The sequence below is a fragment of the Rattus norvegicus genome, chromosome 2 (genome assembly GCF_021556685.1).
Source record: "Rattus norvegicus strain SHRSP/BbbUtx chromosome 2, alternate assembly SHRSP_T2T, whole genome shotgun sequence".
Lineage (NCBI taxonomy): Eukaryota > Metazoa > Chordata > Mammalia > Rodentia > Muridae > Rattus > Rattus norvegicus.
In genome coordinates this window covers 188,532,386-188,555,273 of record NC_141535.1, presented here as the reverse complement: position 1 = coordinate 188,555,273, position 22,888 = coordinate 188,532,386, and the positions used below count along the sequence as shown (strand labels likewise).

Below are 22,888 nucleotides of genomic sequence, written 5' to 3'. Positions count from 1 at the left end.
ACCAGCATGCCATGGAGAGTAAGCTCTGAGGAAATAAGGAGATGGGAAAGAAAGGGCAGAGATGATGGGGAAGAGCCAGGGAAGGAAATCAGCACTTGATGACTGCCCTCTACTCAGGGAGCTAAGTAAACAGAACAAATACTATATTCCCCTTATAAAGCACTCAAACCACTCCATTTCAGAATGGCTTCCAATAATAATAATAATAATAATAATAATAATAATAATAATAATAATAATGAGTAGGAGAAGAAGAAGAAGAAGGAGAAGGAGAAGGAGAAGGAGAAGGAGAAGGAGAAGGAGAAGGAGAAGGAGAAGAAGAAGAAGAGGAAGAGGAAGAGGAAGAGGAAGAGGAAGAAGAAGAAGAGGAGGAGGAGGAGGAGGAGGAGTTAGAGGAGGAGGAGGAGGAAGAAGAAGAAGAAGAAGAAGAAGAAGATGATTGTCATCTATCAAATGTGGTCCTGATCAACAAACTCCCTTTTATATTAAAGGAAGCATTAGCAGTTCTCAAACTATATCTTAAACTCAATATTGTATTTCAGAGGCCTGGGTTGTGTGTGTGGCTGGGGAAAAGGGGAAGAAGGATCAGGCAAGAAGGGCTGTCTAGTCCCTAAACTACTTCACTGATCAAAGGTAAGTTCTGAGCAAGTGAGAAAAGCAGAGGCAGCTCTGGGTGGGCATCCTGGTACTGTGGTCTGCTGGTTCTTTGACTTGGGAAACTGAAGTCTTCCTGAATTTAGTGACTTCTTTCATAAAATGGATAGAATAAGAGTTGGGGAATATTTGGAAAGAGTAAGATAAGGCTTGCCATGGCTGACTAAATACCATTTCCTCTTCTAACAGATATAAACACAGACGATATGGCAATATAAATATATGTAGGCAATATATGTTAACATATCTCTCTATACACAATGTACATATCAATACAAATGTATAAATCAATGTACATACATGCATACACACACACACACATACACACACACACACAAACAACACCAATTCCTCTCTGTAGACAGTTCTGCACATGCAGGTATGAAAATGACAAATTGAGAAAGAATCTGAAGGGTGGCAGCTCTCCTACAGCCCTTCCTGACTGGAATTTCCCTAAGAGTTATCCATGGTTCTTTCTCTGTTTCCAGCAGAAACCTTCAGTTGTTTTTATCACCTGTTCCAGAGATATTTTTCAAAGACCTGAGATATTTGTATTTATACTAAGTCAATCTACACAAGAAACTAATCTAAAGGGCATTTTCAACAAATCTTTTTATTTCTTAAGATAGGAAAAAGCTATAGGGTGGATCCATAGGGCCCCGCCCCCCACCCAAAGAGGCAGAACTGAAATAGTCTGACCAAACTGGCACAGTTGTCAACTAACAAGACTCTGAGCTGGTTGTGGCAGCCCCTAAAACCTTCTATGAGGATGAAGCAGGTGGACAGACCACACAAACAAAACTGGAAAAAGAACTGAATAAAAAGTCACCAGGAACACCCCAATCTCATGGCATTGTAATCACAGCAACCTAAACAACAATCATAAAATGCAGAGCGAAACACCCACAACCAACTTTACCATGCCAATTCCACCACTAACTAACCAGGAAAGTACTTAAACAAACTTATTTTCTAGTTCTCAAAGTGCTAACCCCTGCCTGGCTCTTCTGTGTATTCTTGCTGAAATCCGAAGCCCTGGCCTCATGCTGAGAAACCCCTCTAGGAAAGTCCACCTCAAGCTATCCCAGAAAACATCTGACCAGTGCCCTTAGGCAGTGGCAAAGGTAGCACTTTCAATAGTGAAAACCAGAGTAATCCATGTTGGAGAACAGCAACGAACCATGGGAGCCTGCATTCGATTCAGGATGGAGTGAAAAGACTGTTGGAAAAACTGGCAAAAGTAGAATGTGGCTTATATATAAGGCAAGGGCACTGCACAGATGTTAAGTTTAAGTTGTAATAATTGTGAGCATGTTAGACAAAGCATGGCGCACGCAGGCCAGACAGGAAGTTATTAAACATTCTGCAACTCGGGTAATCTTAAGTTATTTTAAAAGTTTTATCATAGAACCAAGAATTGTAATACAGTGGCTCTTTCTTCTTTTTGAACACATTCCCTCCATCTAATGGAGGGGTTCTCAACCCTCCTAATGCTGCAACTCCTTAATACAGTTATTCATGGTGTGGTGACCGGAAAGCAAAAATAATTTTCATTGTTACTTCATAAGTGTCATTTTGCTACTATTAAAATCGTCATGTAAATATCTGATATGCAGATGGTCTTAGGCAACCCCTGGGAAAGGACTGTTCGAGTCCCACAGGGGTCATGAACCACAGGTTAAGAGCCGTGGATCTAATGGCTTTGTTTTGACCATCAGCAGGAGAAAGAATAGGGCAGTGTTGGCCAAACCTAGGTTGCAGAAGGCTAAAACTGAAATGAGGACTTTCCATGTGTGAACTGAATGACTATAAATAGCCTTGGGAAAATCTTCTAACCAAGAATATCTCATTGTTTTCCAAATACAATCATGAATGAGTGCTTACAGAAGGACAGAGGTTGTGTTTAGTCAATGATGACAGGCTTAAATGTACCTAATACCATCAGTCTTTAAACATCACGTCAGACTTTCATTTCTCTGACTTCGTGATTACGCTTCTCTCATCAGGATTTCAACAGTCTTCTGTCAAGCAACACCTGACAAAATAAACCATTGCCACCTAAATTGTAGACATGCGCAATGAATATGGTAGGATGTGTTCTTATTCATATTTTCTTTCTCTATACCCCTCTTCAACACACTAAAGATTAAACCTAGGACCTTTCCCATACCAGGCGAGTACTAGCTAACCACCCCTCTAGCCCTTTCTTGCTACTCTGAGTTTGAGTTTACATGTAGCCCTGAGGAGTAAATACGTCACACTTCTGAGCAACGCCACACTTCTCATCCAAGACCCTGTTAAAAAATTTCCCAAAGCATTAACACAACTTAAGACTCACAGTGCATTCAGTCAGTTTCCAACAAAAATATACTATGCTCATCCGTGTCTGCTCCCGCCTCAGGGGGCAAGTGCACAGCCTAAACCAATAACCAAGTAACTTCACCATTCCTTGGTTTCATAAAACCACCTCTATGATAAATATGCATTTCTTTCTATTATAATATGCTCTTACAAAATAATGTTTTGTTTTCTACAAAGGTTATGAGATGTCATAAAAATGTCCAGTGCATCTGGTTTGAGAATCCAATTCTTTCTTCACATATTTCTGCATCTGCTCACAAAATCCCTTTGACTTCAAAGGCTGCTTTTCAATAGAAAAAGAAGACACACACAGGAAGAGTGGCCATAAATTTTTAGGAGTCCTTTTCCAAGGCCACTTTAATAATGGCCATAGAGGACAGGTATCTCTTTCAGAAATCTAAAATGCTCAAACAGCGTCGGTGACTATAGGTCTGTAGGGAGATTTATGCTTTCAAATTTTTCTGGTTATAAAAGTGATATATCTACAATTTGAAGTGCACGAAACAAAGGTTTAAAGCACACTTAAATTACTTTTAATCCACTATTTAGGATGAACAAAGCCCATCAAAAATGGTTGTTTTCCATCCAGTTTTTCTTCCTATCTGAATATACTGATGAACAAACACTACTGCAGTTATATTCTGAATACAGCGTTTCATCTTTTAGTCTTTCAGGAGAACATCATTAGTGCTTCTGCGCCTAAATCATCATGTGTACTGGGCAAGCACACTGGCACTTAGCTATCCTCTTTTTATTTTGAGACAAAGAATTTCACTTAATTACCCAGACTGGTCTTAAACTTGTGACCCTCGCCCCTCTGCTTCTGCCCTCAGAATAGCTGGGATGACAGGCCTCTGCCATCAGACTGGGCTTGCCTCATCTTCCATGCCATCCTTTCTAACTGATGTGCGTTATGACTTGGCAGAAACTAACTTTAATATTTAATTCTTTTCATTTAAAGCTAAACCAGGGGTTCTTAAACAGCAATCTGTCCTAGATATTTTTGGTTGCATACACATTAATATGTCTATCATAGTCTAGAAAAATGAAATTCCCAAACCTCAAGGAAAACACTGGATGATTAAAGCTGGAATCAATTCTTAACTAACACTGTCTCTTAAAATGTAAAGTAACATTGAAACAGTTGTTTGCTGAGTTTCCAGTACTGTGTCTTTTGTTCTTATAGAATCTTGTGAGGTTTACATTAATGAAGAAACAGAAGTCCAGAGAATGAACAGTGTGGATGATATGAAATATACTATTACATGTTAGTTTTCATCTACTCTTGCTGGCTATGTTTTCTTCATGGTCATGAGCCCACATGCTTTGCAGGCTTGGAAGTATATGAACATGCCAATCAGTCCTATTCTCCCTCTCTCCCATCTGCTAAAGAAAATGAGCCCAGAGGATTGCGATTGGTTCTATAACACTGCTAACAAATGTGCGAAAAAGCCAGAAACTTTTACGACCCAAGCCAGCATGCCTTTCGATAATACATCAGTTAGAAGATGACATCCTCGTGTCATATCAGTGATCAATGGCTATGAATATGCACCGTGTAAAAATTACTTCATCACAGAAGTTCAAATTTTCTTCCCGCTCTCAGACATTACTTCCGTGATCATCTATGTCAAAATGCCATAATTCTAGAATGTTTTGTGTTTATTTGAAAGCATATTTCCTGCTACTTTACGTCTCCGCGGGTACAATGCAAATGTGGCGGGTGTGGACATAATGGATCATGCTCGTCAGCACAGTCATGGTAACCGCAGTGCTGCCAGGCAGGTAACAGTATGAAGCACCTTGGCAGCTTGTTGCTGTTGTTTACAGGGCCTGGTAGATGCAGGTGCCTAGTGGTACAGAGGTATTTGCTCGCGTTTCACACCCTAGCTACTGCACCAACCTAAACAACCCAATTCCAAGAAAACTTTTCTGATTTCTCCGCTGTTCACGGGGGAGTTGTTAGGGGAAGGAGGCTAAAAACTTAATAGAACGGTCGCAAAGCAATTAGGCCTCTGATAACGTCACGCTCCTTCCAGATGGCTTCCCGCGTTGCCTGGCAACGCTGGCCACGTGGCCGGGCGGCGGATGCTTTCCTGCAGCAGCACCTCCTGCTGTCAAGTGTGTGTGCAGCGTTGCTGCGCTGAGTCGGGGACTCACAGGCTAATGGACCTCGGAGAGAAAGTGTGGAGGGCTCTTTACAGGAAGCAGGAAGAGAGAAATAAGTGGCGGAAGGGAAGGGGAGCGGGAAGGCGCACGCAGGACCGCAGGCCTAAAGCAGAAGGTCGGCTCGGGTTACCTGGGGAGCCGCAGTAGCTGTGGGTCCTTTATGAAGTGCCCGGATGAAGCGCCAGCACTCACGCGCCTTCCGCACGGAGAACAGCGCCATCTTGAGAAGGGCGGAGCCGCCGACTCAGGATGACGTCTGCAGGCGAGCCGAAGTTGTGCTTACTGCGCATGCGCTTGTCTTCTGGGCTGCCGCTAGCCGAAGTAGCTATAAAGGGCTGTTCCTAAATTGCAGAGCAGGTGCGCCTTGGAACGAGGTAGCTCTGGACTTTTGTGTTTTCCCCACCATCTTTCCCTTTGAGCCAGCTTCCTTGAAGGAGACGTTGTCCCCTCCGGAATCAGTTGCTGCACTTTAGACGTGGAAGTAAAGGAAATCACTCACCCTAAACCAAGGCTAAAAACAGACCCATGGCTCCTGGAATCCTGCGATTTCTCGGAGATTGAAAGTGGAGAAAATAGGCAGTTTCCCACCCTGAAGTTTCCAAAAGCAGTCAGTGACTCTGGCGAAGCCTTGCCCCACCGACCTGTTCTCTACTACAAAACTACACCGCTTGCTCTCCTGTGCTCACTGAAACTGAACCTAAGAGCACCGACCTCTAAGATCAATAAAAGTCAGCTCTTCTGGTTTTGAGGTTGAACTGGGTTGATTTTATTTTCCTTTCATTGACTTAATTCTTACAGGAAAAAGTTAAGTAGGTTGTTGTTTTGATCTAGCTACCTGATGCAGCTTTCTTTTCGTGTCGAATGAAGCCTGCTTCTCTTAGAGGACCACAAGGGGCTTTTTGAGACCTTCACGGTGGTCATCGGGTCTACAACTTCAGTCTAGTGCCCTGAGTGAAACACTGATGGATATGTGTGTACCTTGCCTTCTGGTAATGTGGGGTCTAATGGGTAGCAGATAATGAATTATGCATACTGATGAGCTGATAAAGAAGCAAGTATCAAGTTCAGAGTGGACAATGCTTAGAGCTGCAGTGCTTCATGGTGGTTCGGTAACAATGTAATGACACCAAGGATGCCTGATGGAAGATGTTCTGTGTAAAGATGGTTGACTTCTCTCGGTGAACTGGAAACTCCCAGATTAAGCATTGGTAAAAATATATTGAGCAGATTTGGCACGATCCCATTGCATTTGTTATATTAGTCTAAGAAACATCTATGGAAAATTATCAAAGGGTCATGGGAGGTAAGCTGTGCATGAGATGCCTGTACTCCTGAGGAACTGAAATCTAAAGATAAAACTCGAGTCAGACTATAAAGTCTGTGAAGCATGCAATTGTCCCTGACAAGTTGGAAGTGAGCAGGAAAGGAGTTAGAGGTATGAGGTGGAGAAGCTGAAGAAGCCATGGTTCCTCCCTCAGTAGAACACAGCAATACGATTTTGGTGCATGTATTTCCGGGTGCAATGCAGTTTGACAGCATACCCGAGTATGGAGCCAAAGAGACACTTGAGCTATGAAACATGGTAATAAAAGCCAAAACATGAATAAACTAAGTAGAATTTAGAATTAAAAGTGGTCAAGTAATGGAAATAAAAGTGGCCAGGAGTTAATAGAAAACTCAAAAACACCTGGTGTAGCTGAAGCCCAGGACAAAGCCAGTCAGGAGAAGAGATAGACAAGGCTACCATAGCACGGGGTTTTATAAATGCCTTAGGTGTCCAGTCTTCAGATAGAAAGCAAAGAACTACTGTTTGAATAGTTAAACAATTAATTAGTTTATAACCCTAGGATTTAACTTCTAACATTCTTGGCCATCCAGATTGCAGAATAAAAAACCCTGAGCCAGTGGTGCCAGACTTTTTCCGAGTCTTCTGCCCAGGTGCCTATGACTGGTAATGTTTTAATGGGAGAATATCTCCAGTATACATTCCTGGTAAAGATAGTTTATCAATCCTCTACTTCAATAATGTTTGAATAAGTCATTTGCTGTAGTGACTCATTATTAGGAAAACATCTCTCACATTATAATGAATCCCTTACATACTTTTGCTGGATCTCACAGCTAAGTTAATAATAAACCTTGAAGTCAATAAAGATTCCTATGCTTCCATATACTCAGCCAGTTTTGTTTGTTTTTTTCTTTATTAACTTGAGTATTTCTTTTTTTTTCTTTATTAACTTGAGTATTTCTTATTTACATTTTGATTGTTATTCCCTTTCCCTGTTTCTGGGCCAACATCCCCCTAACCCATCGCTCTCCCCTTCTTTATGGGTGTTCCCCTCCCCACCCTCCCCCCATTACCGCCCTCCCCACAACAATCACGTTCACTGGGGGTTCAGTCTTAGCAGGACCCAGGGCTTCCCCTTCCACTGGTGCTCTTACTAGGATATTCATTGCTACCTATGAGGTCAGAGTCCAGGGTCAGTCCATGTATAGTCTTTGGGTAGTGGCTTAGTCCCTGGAAGCTCTGGTTGCTTGGCATTGTTGTACATATGGGGTCTCGAGCCCCTTCAAGCTCTTCCAGTTCTTTCTCTGATTCCTTCAACGGGGGTCCCGTTCTCAGTTCAGTGGTTTGCTGCTGGCATTCGCCTATGTATTTGCTGTATTCTGGCTATGTCTCTCAGGAGAGATCTACATCCGGTTCCTGTCGGCCTGCACTTCTTTGCTTCATCCATCTTACCTAATTAGGTGGCTGTATATGTATGGGCCACATGTGGGGCAGGCTCTGAATGGGTGTTCCTTCTGCCTCTGTTTTAAACTTTGCCTCCCTATTCCCTGCCAAGGGTATTCTTGTTCCCCTTTTAAAGGAGTGAAGCATTTGCATTTTGATCATCTGTCTTGAGTTTCATGTATTCTGTGCACCTAGGGCAATTCAATCATTTGGGGTAATAGCCGCTTATCAATGACACTCAGCCAGTTTAAACTGCCTTTAAAAGAACAAGGGAAAGAGGAAATGCTAAATTCCAAAAAAAAATAAGTAAAGAAAGCAATGAAATAACCAACCTTACTCACCTTGGATTTATTTCCCAGGCAATCAACTTTTATAACCTGAGCTAATGCTTTGCTGTAATCTTAAAATAAATACCCATCTATGCCTCTGACCTAGAGAGCAAAGGATATATGTATGTGTGTGTGTGTTATATGGTAATCATTTGTTGAAAGGAACAAGTCTGTAGGAAGGAACTCTATAACAAAACACAGCACAAATGCTGGAAACAGCACGCAGTTATTGCTTGGTGGATTTTGTTTCTAAGTGGGTTGGTTGGAATCAGTAAAGGTTCGTCCTTTGTAACGTTTTGTTAAAGATCCTGTATCCATTCCTTCTCTATGAAATGCTTTTCTGTTTCAATAGAGAACAAAAGCCCTTTGCAAGGGACCCACAGACATAGGGAAAGATTCACATGACATCATTCAGATGGGCACAGATTCAGACTCATACAACAGACAGATTATAAAAGCGAGGCAACAGAAAACACAGAGAAATCTGGACTCAGTCTTGGTAAAAGATTTATGTTTTGATAACTCGCCATCAACGTACTTCCAGTACTCTGAGGATATTATTGTAGACTGTAAGATGTTGTTAGAGTTTAATTTTTTTCGGCACCATCGTGGTAACTTTGTAACTCAAGGTATCACTCAGCAGAGTTGTTGCACGAACAAGGACTGTACAATATTTATTATACTATAAAATGTCACAAATCTTAACATTTCTCCAATCATTTATGAAAGGATCTTGCACAGAGCACTTATATGTTTGAAATCTAAATTTTACCAAGTTATATGACTTGTGGTTTAAAAAAAATACAGGGATACTTTTAACAGAAGCAACAACTGAAGGTAGAGCCCATTCTGTTCAGTTTGCTACTTGGTTTTTATAGCAGCATATTAGTAGTGGAGCAATAATGACCAAAAAGCTGTCACCTTCTAAACCACCTTCTCAAAGGAGAACTATATAGGGACTGCTTAGTTTAACAAATATCTTGAATAATAGTGACTGCGAGCCTTTAAAAGTTGTGTAATTCACTTTAAAAGGGTTTCCATACAAACCAGTTAATACTTTAAAAGGGTTACAATACTAAACTTGATCATACAGAAAAATTCTCTGAGTTAAGTGACACTCTGTGTTTAATGACAGCATTTTACTTCTGAGATCATTTGAGTAAGATGAAGTGTTTTCTTAAATCGAGAAACAAATTAATTACTAGAGAAATCCTCAGACATCTTTGAAATATTAAACTTTCGTATTCTTAAACATGTAGCACGTACCATGTGTCTACATGTGTTCATGCTTTGGAGTTTGAACACTTGTTTAAAATTTGATTTCTCATCAACACTTTTATTTTATAGTAAGTTCTGGTAATTTTGCTCTCTTCCTAACATTCCCAGAAAATCCTCCCTTGCAAGAAACACCAGATTAAAACCAGACTGGCAGTTGAGGAGCTGTTTGTATTGCAACCATGTGTGTCAGAAAGGAGGATTGGGTTTCCTCGTCTGAGAACATCAAGGGAACCCCACCTCAGCAGACGCACCTCTCCTCCCCAGTAATGGAGAGTTTATACCTAGTTAGATTTAAATGGGATAAGGGAAGAGTTTAAACCCATTCTTAGCTCTAGTAGTATAATCAGCCCCCAAGTTTCAAAGTATCCAGTTCTGTTTCTTTAATTTAATTCTAAGTGTCAGGTTAGCATTAGGTGCTGATCAAGGTAATGGAGAGTCACCCTACACATTTATTCACTTAAAGAAGAATTTGGCAGACTATAAAAATTAGATGGCAGTTGTATTCAAAACTTACTTTAAGCATAACCCACTCACCCCAACCCTTCATGCATAGCAAGTACACTTTTTTTCAATGTGGAGGAGGAGATTCCATGATAGGAAAAAAAAAAAGGTTAATTATGGGAGTAGAGCGACAGCTTTCTGACCACACCATCTCACCCTGGACAGATTATATAAACAGAAATCAAAGTGGTTGGTGGGAAGCTACTCACGCATGAGATAACCGCCATGCACAGGAAAACGCATGCGAAACTGATGGCTTCTTTTTCAGTTTTGGCTTCACCTTAGTTCTGTGACTCACAGAGTATGAAACTAGTCCATAGATAGTATTTATCACAAACCATTCCACAAATAGGAGCAAGAATATATACACTTCCGTACGCGCACACACGCGGCACACAGGCACGCACGCACGCACGCACTCACGCATGCACGCACGCACGCACGCACTCAGCTTAATTTCACTTCCATACTAGTGTCCTGCTAAGAAAACTGAGTTAGATCTGTTCCAAGTGAGGAACAGTCTCACATGAGGCCATATTCTGCGTGAGGCTTTAAGTCAGAATAGAAAGTATCTGATTTTTAGAAAGGTGACGCTGGTCTCCTCCTCATATTGGAAGACACTCTTTCTCTAGGGTATTAGGGTGTGTGTGTGAAAATTATCTCATTATGAAAACCTCATCATGTTTACGATGTGTTTACGTGTTTATGATCCTACGAAAGACTCATTGTGTACTTCGAAGGCCATTTTACACTCTTAAGGGAGTAACCACTGTCTCTTCCAGACTTTGCAATCCTGTAAGATCAAGGGAGAAAGAAAGGGATGTGAATAGAAAGAATCTTAAAGACTTCTTCATTCCCACTCCACAATATTTTCATCCGGGCTAACAGGAAGTGGGGGAGGTGGTGGAAAGAGATGGAGCATGCGCAGTAAGCAATTTGGAGGCAGTGCCTTCAGAATAGGAACTCCTGTGGTCTTTAGTATGTAGCAGCTGAATGAGAACTGGTTACATAGGAGTGATGTAGGCCGAACGGTGGCCGTCGGCTATACTATTTGGATCTTTCTGAAGCTGCAGTTTTAGATTGTGAGAATGGCTTGAAAAAAAGGTAGAGAATGCAGATCCTTAAATGTGGCACAATCGTGGTGCCACGTGCCTTTAATTGCAGCACTTGGGAGGTGGAGGCAGGCAAATCTCTGTTTGAGGTCAACCTGGACTACAGAGTGAGTTCAAGGGCAGCCAAGGCCACACAGAGAAACCATGTTTCAGTGGGGGGAAAAAACAGAACTGCAAGAGACTAACTACTCTTAGCCTTTCCAACCAACACATTCTCTGTGGAAGAAATGGAACTTTAAAATTAGCAAAATAAAACTTTGGAAAAAGCATTTTATTTTGTTAACCATCTTTGAATGCTGTATTTTTTTCCCCAGATGGCATGGCACCGAAGACAAGATCTGTACGTTCTCTGCACTTGTTCTATTTTCAATCCATCCTTCGCTCTCGGTGACTTCATAACTGGACTGGACAGACTTCCTACTTTCAAATTGATCTTCTATACGGCAAACGTTGGCAAGGTTCCCTTGGAAATATTTCCTGGAACCCAAGCATAGTAGCCCACACCTGCTAAGAATTCTACTCTGTCTGTCTTAGGCAACCTCTAAAGGATCATTCCACCACCACAGAGGTCACAACCCACTGTGACCTGACCCTTGACCTTGAGTCTTCTGTGTGACTCAAGGTTGAGGACCCCTGACCTTGAGTCTTCTCTGTGACTTCAGAAACTCATGCAAATTGTTTATGCCTTCATTTTCCTGGAGTTAAAACCAAGAGATTTTGATCTTTCTGAAAATAGTGTATCAACTTCATTCTGATGCTATCAAATTCATCAGATTTCCCCAAACCACTGACAATTACAACCAGTTATGTTTTTTCCCCCCTTTTCCAGTTAATAAACAGAATAATATGGCATTTGAGAAAATCAGCATGCTGGCCATGTTACCAATCTCCAAGAGTCACTTAAACTTCAGATGCCTTTTTTTCTTACATATAAAATAAGTTGAAAGTTTTGGATGGTTGGAAGATATGCATTATAACATGTCAGTCTAGACAACTGGTTTCCGGCGTCCTAAAATGGAGCTATTTATAAATTTTTAAAAATAAGTATTATAGCCAGGATTCACATCGAGCACTTAGCTACTGACTCCATGTTCATGGGCAATACTGGGAGACAGATGGCTAAGAAGGACTTTTCAAGTCTAGTGCAGACTTGGGAAACTGCCTTAAACATCATCCTCACCCCAGCACGACAAGTTTACAGATGGGGAAAAGCAGACTGGACAGTGCTCGGCCAATGTGAACACAGAGCGATGTTTCTCGCAAGCGTCACAGGGTTGATAGGATGTTCTTATTTTCCTTACGTTCCTCTCTAGCTACTCTAGCAAGAGGTTTCCTTAAGTTCTCAGCTGTTTGGCTGGGTAAGTGTTTGGCCCATTGCTCATTCTGTTTGATACGTACTTGAGATTTTCTTGTTGGCAGTCACAATGGCTTGTATGACAACTGCTAGCCAGAGAGAAAGTTCTTGGAGGAGGCTACTCAGTAACCATTTAGGAGGGAAATGGAGTTACCATTCCACACCAGTTTGTGTGTGTGTGTGTGTGTGTGTGTGTGTGTGTGTGTGTGTGTGTGTGTTCTAAATCCCACTGTTTCTATCTCTTCTCGTGTCTGCCACACACCTTCTGATGTGTTGCTTCTTCAGTTTACAAACCTCACAACAATAAATAATCAATAAAGATTCAAAAAGTGAAAAAAACTTATCTGGTCCATGTGGGTGATGTCTATGTGTAGGTGAGGGCAGGCACAAGATAAGGCAAGGCCAGTGATTGGGCAAGAAAGACTGAGAATTTTAGAGACAGGACAGAGAGTATGGATAGGGGAGAAGGAAGGAAGATGGAGGAAGAGAAGGACGACCCAGATCTGTGTGGCTTTAACTAGCCACAGGTAGCTATGAATATCTTATAAGGGATGGATGGTTACAGGACTATTTGTCTTATCTAGGTGGGCAGATTATATCAATATCAATTGGCTCTGAGTTTATTGTGTGGATGTTTTGTGCGGTGAGAATTTACTGATATAAATCTGATTGATAAATTACAAGCTTCTAGAGTTGGGATTCTGGGAATTCTGACTAAAACCACAAGGGGTGGATGGCTGGGAATATGAGCAGAGTTCAAAGCACGAAAGCCTCAAGTTTGGTGGTCTGTACATGGGGGTAGCCATAGAGGCAGGGAGACCACTGGGGCCAGAGAGTAGCCGGCATAAGCGTGTGATGGTGTATCCTTTCTTATTTCCCGCTACAGGTCTACAAAGTTCCTCTGCCACACCCAGAAATGGAGACCAGGATGGAGATGGTGGGTGGTGGATCTGGAGAGGGTAATGGAAACCCTCTGGACAAAGCTATCTGTTGACAGGATTAGAAGCAAAATTGGGGATTCCCTTAATCGTAGGTTAGCTTTTAATGAGACATCAAAACTTCTGGAAATAAGACCTTTACTATATGGGATCAGTAAATGTTGCCAGGTTAATTAACTGAACAAATGTTCCGTGTGTGTGTGTGTGTGTGTGTGTGTGTGTGTGTGTGTGTGTGTGTAGGGGGTTAGGCAGTCCTATGGTAGGAGATTATAAAGATAAACAGTTTAGGGAATTAGGGAAAGGTGTGTGTGTGTGTGTGTGTGTGTGTGTGTGTGTGTGTGTGTGTATGAGAGAGAGAGAGAGAGAGAGAGAGAGAGAGAGAGAGAGAGAGAGAGAGAGAGAGAGAGAGATCTGTGTGTACACTAAACCCTGGAAACATTTAAAATTGTACTATATATGCTTACCTTCTTGTGGTTTGCTCTTTTGGCTAAATCAGTGTACATAAAATATTCTGATTACTTGAGGGATATTACTTAGGTTCCAGCTAATGTTTTCTATATAAATCGAAATCACGGCTCTTCCTCCATTTTGTCTTCCTTTTTGTTTGGTCAAATCCCTGTGGGAAGAAATAGCATTCCTGTGGGTAAAATAATGTCTATGGAAATTATTCAAAATCCAGTTTCAGTAAATGCTGTATGAAAAATGGGATGCATTTCTGGACCCAGTCCTTGAGTTTGCATCATCTCCCCACTCACTGAAAAGTTCTGTGGGCCAGCACTTTATTTTGAGCATCCATCCCAGTCAGCGGTGTGTCCACAGAGGGCAAATGTCCCTTGGGAGGCTTAAGGCAGTGGGAATCCTGGAATAACATGCCTGGAAAGAGTGAATGCACTAAACATAAGTAAGTAAGTAAGTAAGTAAGTAAAAGTAAACAAGCACACAGATAAACAGAGGGTTTTATTTCCCACTGGGCTGTGCTGTCACTGGTAAAGCCATCTCATAACGACCTTCCTCTCTAAGCCCCTTTTGTTATCTGACTAAATGGAAGCTGTGGGACCAAATGACTCTTGTCAGTCTTCAGCTGTGTCAGCTTGCATCCCAGTAGGTGTTGCATCCATAACCCAGTGATCCTTCTTGCTTTGGAAATAACACCCAGGATGTCATGCTGAAACAGTCCTCCAATTTTCATTAAATGTTTCCATGGCAACACGAATAATCCTTTGATTTATTAAAGTTATTAGAATTAGTATGGATCTGCTTCCCACTCAAGGCTTTGGGATGTGTGTGAGAGAAGGAATGGAAAATTCTAAGAAACAGAGGTGGTGCATGCCTCCAGGGACACAGCATTTTCCAGACACAATGGGGCAGATGCACGTATGAACTCAGAGACTGTGACAACACAGGTAGGACCTGCACAAGCTCAAGCCAGACGTAAGTCCCAGCATGGAGAAGGGGAAGTAGGCCCAGAGTGCCACCCTTAAACAAATGTGAGTGAGTCTGTTCCCAGTGTGATGTGCATAATGTATCTGTTGAGTTGAAGGGGCCAAGTAGGGATCGGGTGACTAAGGAGATCGAGGTAAGGAGAGATGGGAGAACCAGTTAACTCTCAAAGCCCTGGGGCAACGACACTAATGCTCATATATACTGTTCACTCAAGCAAAAATTACTTAGTGTATGCTATATTCATACCCTCAAAGATAAAGGACAAAGTGCTCTTCCTGTCACTGTCACAAGGTGGCTGTTTGGTGATCACAGGGTCCAGAGGAAGGTGTTGGATAATGTGGAATTGGAGTTGTAGACAGTCATAAGCCACCATGTGGATGCCTGGAATTGAACCCTAAACCTGGTTGCCCTAAACGAGTCACCAATACTCTTAGTTTGTTTTGGGGTGGGTTTGAGACAGGCTTTCTCTATGAATCCCCGGCTTTCTTACAATTCCCTCTACAGACCGTGCTGGCCTCAAACTCAGAAACTGCCTATTTCCCCCGAGTGCTAGGATTAAAGGTCTTGGCCACCCCACCCAAGCAATCAATGCTCTTAACTACTGAGTCATTTCTCTCTGGCACCTAGACCATGGTTTTAAGCTGCTATATACTCTGTTTGTTGCACATTAACAGACTGGCTGGGCAGGCACGGCAGAGCCAGTTTTCTAATTTGTGATCCAGTGACGAACAACTGATTGCCGCCCCTCCTTCCTGCCCCAGATACTGAGTTTGCTAAGATGAGATAAAGAACAGAGTCCTTGCCCTCAAGCAGCTTACAAAGGATCAGAGGTAGCCCTGGTGAACGGTTGCCAAATTCTGAATTCAAGCGGGTGGGATTTTTGCCTGACTAGAACCTGGTGTGTGTGTTCCTAGGCAGATGTGTGGAGCATCCTCCTACGGGTGTTTCCAATATCCACATTTTTTTCTGTCTTTGCATCTGCCACCCAGATAGCTGCAAACTTGGGAAAAAAGCTTCCAAGTATGGCTTATGGCTTACTCAAGAATGCATCTCAATAAGGGAAGGGTTTTGAAAGCTCAGCAGGGCCTGTGCCTTGTGTTAACACCAGTGTCATCCGTGGTTCCTGGATCCTTTAGGTGCCTTCTGGTGGTTCGCTTGACTACTCCTTCCCCTCCTCCACCTCCTCCTCCACCTCCTCCTCCACCTCCTCTACCTCTTCCTCCTCTACCTCTTCCTCCTCTACCTCCTCCTCCTCCTCCTTTTACTCCTCCTCCTCCTTTCTTCTCTTCTTTTTCTTTTCTAATTGTTGGTTTGCTTTCTCATTTATTTACTTTCTTGAGATGGGGCTTTCCTCTGTAGCTCAGGCTTGCCTCACGTTTGTGACACTCCTTTTGTATCAGCCTCCCTGCGGCTGGAATTACAGGTATGTTACACACCTGCTGGCTGACCTGACATCAGATAATCTTTTCTTAGGTTTTTTTTTTCTACTATACTTATTTACTCACATTAATCAGTTCAACCAGCTCCAAAAAGCACACAGTACTTGTAGTAGAGGGAAATACCAGAAAGGACCTGAAAGAGCAACTTTATGCCTTACTTTATGTCCTATTCCGCCACCACCCCAAACATTGAGATTAAATTGCGTGTAATTTTCTTTAACTGGGTAGTGTGTGTGTGTGTGTGTGTGTGTGTGTGTGTGTGTGTGTTGATATTAGTTTTAAACGGAGAAATGTGGACCTGCAGACATGGTTCCGTGGTTAAAAGTACTTGCTGTTCTCCTAGAAGAACTAAGTTCCAGGACCCCCCACTGGGCAGATCACATTCACCTGTAACTCCAGTTCCAGAGGATCTGATGTCCTCTCCTGAGCTCCTTGGATGTCTGCACACAGGTAATGTGAGAAAACACACACACACACACACACACACACACACACACACACACTTTAAAAGTCCTTAAATTGGAGAAACACTTTTGAGAGTCACTTTGAGGCAGGCTCTGTGTTTGACTTGCGCAGAAGACAGAGTCCACGCCACGCAGTACACACTTGGAGAATTACCATCCAGAGGAGGGAATTTCTCACCTTGGGAACAGGACTGGGAGAGGAGGCTTAAAGCAAGCACATTTCCACAGAATAGCCTGGTTGTTTTGGGTTTCCTTAGCCTTGCCTACCCATGGCCTCAGCTCTTTTGCTAACCAGTGCCAGCTGTGCTATGGGTTCCTTTCCTGGGGACCTGGTGTCCCTGCTTGGTTCCATTATCCCTGCCCCCCCCCCAATGCTCTGGTGTGACACAGGCTTTTGCAGTGCTTTCCCCAGGATTCTATTTCGAGCCAGTGTCCTGAGCAACTCAAGAGGAGCCACAAACTCCTGATGTGAGAAGAAGAGGAACTTGGAAGAAACCACTGAGCATGGACAAAGCCGGGGGAAGTACTAAACACGATAATTTCACAGCACTTTCTATAACCCAAACTGCATGTTTGTCTTCAGTAGCCTGAAGGTGTAAAGCCATGTGAAATACACCCAAATGGAGCTAGTACCCCTCTGATGCCCCACAGTACCCTATTCTCCAGATCTCACAGGTTCTCTCACAGCCTGTCCTACCATTGGCTAGCTGTCTTCTCCACGAGCCATTAATATCTTCTGGAGAAGAAACCAGTCTCGCTCAGTGTTACATAGATAAACAACGCTTGCACGGCAGACGCTCAGTAAACAGTTGTGACTGAGTGGAATGGGACAGAAGCAGGTTGGTGGCAGTTTAGGCAAACTTTAAAGTACCTGGAGTCCAACTACTATCTGGAAAGACTAGGAAATTATTCTCAATCCTCGTTGAGTATATCAAGAAAGTATACCGTTCATACAATTCTCAAGTGAACATCCATCGATGACATTTTTGTCTTGGTTTGCCAAAGAGGCATACGGGCAGAGCATATCCTAAAATCACTGCTGCAGTCACTCTTCAGTTCATGCTTGTATGTGAAGAAGGGACATGGCACATGTGAGAGAGGAACAGGTCTGAGGTGGGAGGCAGGTGTCAATTTGTTCCCACATAAGCAACACAGACACAGGTCGTGCATTTGGTCACCCAGAGACTAAGGCTGGAATCCTCAGTCTCCAGACTAAGGAGTCTTAGGAGGGCCGTCAGCAGGCGTTCTGGGCTTAGGTAGGGTCAGGTTGTGTTCTGGAAGCCAGAGTGGCCAGGGTCCTATCAGAAGTGCTCTTGTTTTTTCCCCCTACTCAAACAGGATCACAGTATTTTAAAGAACTCGTTCAATGGCACACTTTGAGACAGCAGTGCCCAGACTGAGAGACAGTCCTTTTCAAAATATCAAGCAAGTTATCATACCAGGAGGCTGGGTTTGGTACTGTGCCTGTGTCTTGTAAGCAGTTGAGAGAAGCGGACGTCTCTGGCAGCAGCAGCAGCAGCAGCAGCAGCAGCAGCAGCAGCAGCAGCAGCAGCAGCAGAAGCAGCAGCAGCAGCAGCAGAAGCAGCAGCAACAGCAGCTGATCCTTACTTTACAACAACCCAGGAGCTCCCTGTCCTCTGGGGAACTGCAGCATACTAGTAAATATCCTAAATTGTGTATTGAGATTTTATGTACGCTGTCCAGTAGTTTAAGAAGATATCAGTGCTGAGGGAGGAAGTAACCAAGCATCACGCAGAAGCTTCTCAGGATGCTGATGGCCTTGTAGAGGTTCACCCTGGCCAGCTTGTGAGGGTGAGCTTGGCCTACTTGTGTGGCTATCATTTGGGGGTTCAAGATCGTCTGGCAAGTTCTAAAAATTTCTGGTCCTCAAATTAATATTGAGCAAATCTTCCCCGATACCAAAGTAATTATGTGCCTGTGTTTTTCAACAGTGTTGTGATTTTGATAGGAAAAACTATTTTATGATCCCCAGTATCTAGAAAGGAAACCATTAATAATGCTAAGTCAGTGTTAGTAGGTTAGATGTTCTGTGCACCTCTGTTCTAAACTTTCTGCAACTTTCAAATTTCTTGGTAGGTTTCCTGGGAGTTTAAGTGAGTCCTTCCAGCTGAGCAGAAGAGAATTTTATGAAACAAAGCCCTACTTCAGAACTACTACAACTTAAACAAAGCATGCTGATGTTCCTCTATTTTGGAGACAGATTTGAAAAGTAATGATGTGAGAAACCACTTTTTTTTTCTGGGAGTGGTAGTGCATCCCGAACATCTCCAGAGGAAAGAAGGGATGAAGGAAGGAGGGAAGGGAGGGGAGAAAGGGGGCAAGGGAGAGAAGGATGGGAAGGAGGGAAGGAAGGAAAGGAGAGAGAAGGAGGGAGAGAGGAAGGAGGGAAGGAGATAAGGAAGGAAAAAGGGAGGCAAGGGAAGAAGAAAGAAGGAAAAAGGAGAAGGAAGAATGGGAAGGACAAAGGGAAGGAGAAAAAGAAGAAAAGAAGGAAAAGTGCTTGTTGAAAATATTACCATCAAGAGGAAATCATTGACAGGGAAATTCAAGTCCTAGGACTAGCAGACAGCACAGCAGGTAAAGGCGCACGCCACCAAGTCTGATTCCCCGAGCACCTACATAGTGGGAACAAAACTAACTCCTGCAAGTTCTCCTTAGACATCCACATTGCACCAAGGCATATGCAGAGCCCAGCATACACAGCACACCTCTTCATAGCCGCACAGGGTAAATTCATAAACTGTAGCTTTTCAAAAAAGAAAAGCAAATCATAAAGGAAAGGACAAGAATTCTCTTCTCAATATCGTTCTTCAACCTGAATTCCATTGCCATGAAAAACACTGCTAGTGTCTGGTGGTGCATTTTACAGAAGTATTCTATGCAGATTCCGGAGAGGACAACAAACTTCACTTCAGTGGTTCTCAAGCTGTGAGTTGAGACCCCTTGGGGGCATCAAAAGAACATTTTACAGAGGTTGCTGGAGGCCACCTGCATATCAGATATTTACATTATAACTCATAACAGAGACAAAAGTACAGTTTTGAAGTAGCAATCAAAGTAATTTTATGGTCGGGGGTCACCATAACAGGAGGAACTGTATTAAAGACTCACAGCATTAGGAAGGTTGAGAACTGTTCTAGTATTTTCTTCCCTGCAGGATGTTTCAGCTCCATTCCTTCAGGGTATTAATCTCCCCTGTTCCCAGCATCCGTGCCTGTGTACAGCTCAGGCTTTAAGGCCAAGCAACTGAGCTGCCAGCTGGATGTTGACACCGTTGGCATCTGGATTTGTCTGTTAGTGGCATCTGGATTTGTTGTTGCTGTTTTTTGCTTTGTTTCCTCTCTTCCTGGGACCAAAACCCAGCTCTGTGCGTTCTGTGCAGGTGCTGGTGGCTTTGCACATACTGTGCAGGTGCTGGCACCGCTGAGATACATCCCCAGCCCCGATCACTTTTAGATAGTTATATGCTTTAATGAAGGTTTGAAATAGAATAAAATAAACCTGGCATTTTAGAGCAAATTTCTAAAAACGGGATGACTGTGAGGTTATGTGTTCTTTCTTTCTTTTTTTTTTTTTAAGATTTATTTATTTATTATATATAAGTACACTGTAGCTGTCTTCAGATACACCAGAAGAGGGCATCAGATCTATTTACAGATGGTTGTGAGCCACCATGTGGTTGCTGGGAATTGAACTCATGACCTCTGGAAGAGCAGTCGGGTGCTCTTAACCACTGAGCCATCTCTCCAGCCCTCTCTCTCTCTCTCTCTCTCTCTCTCTCTCTCTCTCTCTCTCTTTCTTTCTTTCTTTCTTTTTTATTAGCCAAAGCACATACTTTATTAGCTCCTGAACTCAAGTTCTCCTTCTCCTGTACAGTTTTGGTTCCACGTAGCTGTCCAGTCCGGCGGGCAGCAATGAGACCCACTTTGCGCCCAGCAGCGGCATCTACCACCTCCAAAGGGATGCTCCACAGGATTCATGGCAACACCCCGCACACGTGGCCAGCAGTTCCTCTTTGCCTTGTACTTGTGGTAGACACGGCCAGCCTTTAAGATAGGCTTGTCAATTCTGCCCTCACCAGTCATGACACCAACAACAGCTCTGTTAGCAGAGGAAATGACCTTCTTGGACCCTGAAGGCAGCTTCACTCGGGTCTTCAGGAGATGACTGTGGCATAGTTTCCGGAGGCTCGTGCCAGCTTGCCCCTGTCCCCAGGCTTCTCCTCCACACAACACACGATAGTCCCCTCAGGCATGGTGCCCACGGGCAAAACATTGCCAATATTCAGCTGGGCCTACTTGCCCCAGTACACAAACTGTCCGGTGTGGATTCCCTCTGTGGCGATGAACAGCTCCGTCAGCTTCTTGAATCGGTAGGGATCACAAAAGACTACTTTCGCGAGGGTAGCGCCGTGGCCAGGGTCATGGATGATGTCCTTCATGATGCCTTTAATGTAGCCGTGTCGCTCCGCGAAGTCCACCGCACACAGACACGCGGTGCTCTTACGGTGCTTCACGTGTGCACCAAACACAGAACCCGCACCTTTCCTCTGGCCTGGGATCACACGGCCCATGGCGGCGAGTCTGCTGGTAAGCAAGGCCAAAAGAGCGAGGTTATGTGTTTTTATATCTTAATAAATATCCCTTGACTTATCTCCAAAAGTGTTAATCGATGGTGCATGAGCACGTATTCCCAATTTCCCCCATCACTGAGAATTTGTTTCACTGATATTTAGTAAAAACAGGAGGTATACAGTATCATGCTTCTGCACTCAGGGAAGAATCCCTCCCCCCCTTTTTTTAAAGTCATAGTGTTCTGTTTTAGTTTTTTGCTTCTATGACAACTTATCTGAGAGAATCAATTTCAGAGGAAGAAAATGTGGGTGTGGTGTCACGCACCTCAAATCCCATTCATTCAGGAGCAAAATACAGGCAGTGGGCTATTGAATCCAGTGTAGCCTACATCGAAAGGCCCTACTTTACAGAAATTGGCAAAAGGATGGAGAAGAAATACAAATTCAGCTGATATGAAGAAAGAAATAGAGGTGGGTCAGTATCTTTTCCAAGGCCATGCCTCTGATGTCTTAACTTCCTTTCTCTAGGTAACATTTCCTGAAGATACCACACCTTCATACCTATACCAAAAATGTTAGCTCACATTCTGGGAACCTGGCTTTCAATAAATGAGCCCATGATGAACAGTGAAGATCAAATTACATTAATAGCTATGCCAAAATTAAATACAGAAAGTTTTTTCCATAAATAAAAAATTAGAAATCCAGAACATTTCAATAGAAAACTTCTTAGAATAAATTTTCACTTGCAAAATAAAAACTAGAATATTAGATTGTTTATCACAAAAGACTATGAGGGGACTCACTAGAGAGCTAACACTGCACAGAACACAGAAGGTTCTGGGGGCTGGAAGGCTGCTCGCCCCAGAGAACTACAGATCATACTGTGTGTTAGTCAAATTTAGGAGCCCAGAAGAGGCTGTGACAATGGCTAATATTGCTTTCTCCCCAGGTACACAATCCCTGAATGAGGCTGTACTGTAAGGGACAGAGGTCAGGCAGAATCCCTAGAATGAGGCTGTACTGTAAGGGACAGAGGTCAGGCAGAATCCCTGAATGAGGCTGTACTGTAAGGGACAGAGGTCAGGCAGAATCCCTGAATGAGGCTGTACTGTAAGGGACAGAGGTCAGGCAGAATCCCTAGAATGAGGCTGTACTGTAAGGGACAGAGGTCAGAGGACAGGTAGAATTATACTCAGTTCTTATTTCCTGTACCAGAAACATACCTGTGCCTCATTCCAAGGTCTAGAAAGAAGCCTGTTCAATCCTTCTCTTCTCTCGCAGCCTTGGAGACCTGGCCCCCTCAGGACCCATCTACATGTTTACACACATGCATTTTTCTATTCGTTCAGAAAATCCACCCGTGCCACGCTCCAGAATCAAGTCGTTAGGAGAGGAGATGCGCAGGACAAGGAGTCTGTACCTGACCAGTTTGATGGAGGGAAAGCATTTGAATCCCAACAGTGTATGTGTGCTGCCTGGCTTCAGAACTGTTTCTGTTCGGTTTTGTATAAGCACTTG

At 43.2% G+C, this 22,888-nt stretch overlaps 1 protein-coding gene, 1 long non-coding RNA gene and 1 pseudogene across 6 annotated transcripts in view; 1 reads left to right on the top strand and 2 right to left on the bottom strand.

Moving 5' to 3' along the window:
• Nucleotides 1-5,430, bottom strand: part of Wars2 (tryptophanyl tRNA synthetase 2 (mitochondrial)) — an 84,735-nt gene extending 79,305 nt beyond the window's left edge. For 4 of the 5 annotated variants that reach the window (XM_087634616.1, XM_087634613.1, XM_087634614.1 and 1 more), the window contains exon 1: nucleotides 5,315-5,430. In XM_087634616.1, the coding sequence (XP_087490742.1) occupies nucleotides 5,315-5,404 (90 nt within the window). In that variant the 5' untranslated portion in view covers nucleotides 5,405-5,430. 5 annotated transcript variants of the gene reach the window in all.
• A 10,206-nt stretch (nucleotides 5,431-15,636) lies between these two features.
• On the top strand, nucleotides 15,637-20,318 carry LOC147996447 (uncharacterized). The gene is made up of 4 exons (XR_015678253.1): nucleotides 15,637-15,700; nucleotides 16,653-16,759; nucleotides 17,174-18,431; nucleotides 18,871-20,318. It is a non-coding gene; the product is annotated as an uncharacterized LOC147996447 (long non-coding RNA).
• Nucleotides 20,319-20,608: 290 nt separating this feature from the next.
• Nucleotides 20,609-21,406, bottom strand: Rpl8-ps2 (ribosomal protein L8, pseudogene 2; annotated as a pseudogene).
• Between the last annotated feature and the right edge of the window lie 1,482 nt (nucleotides 21,407-22,888).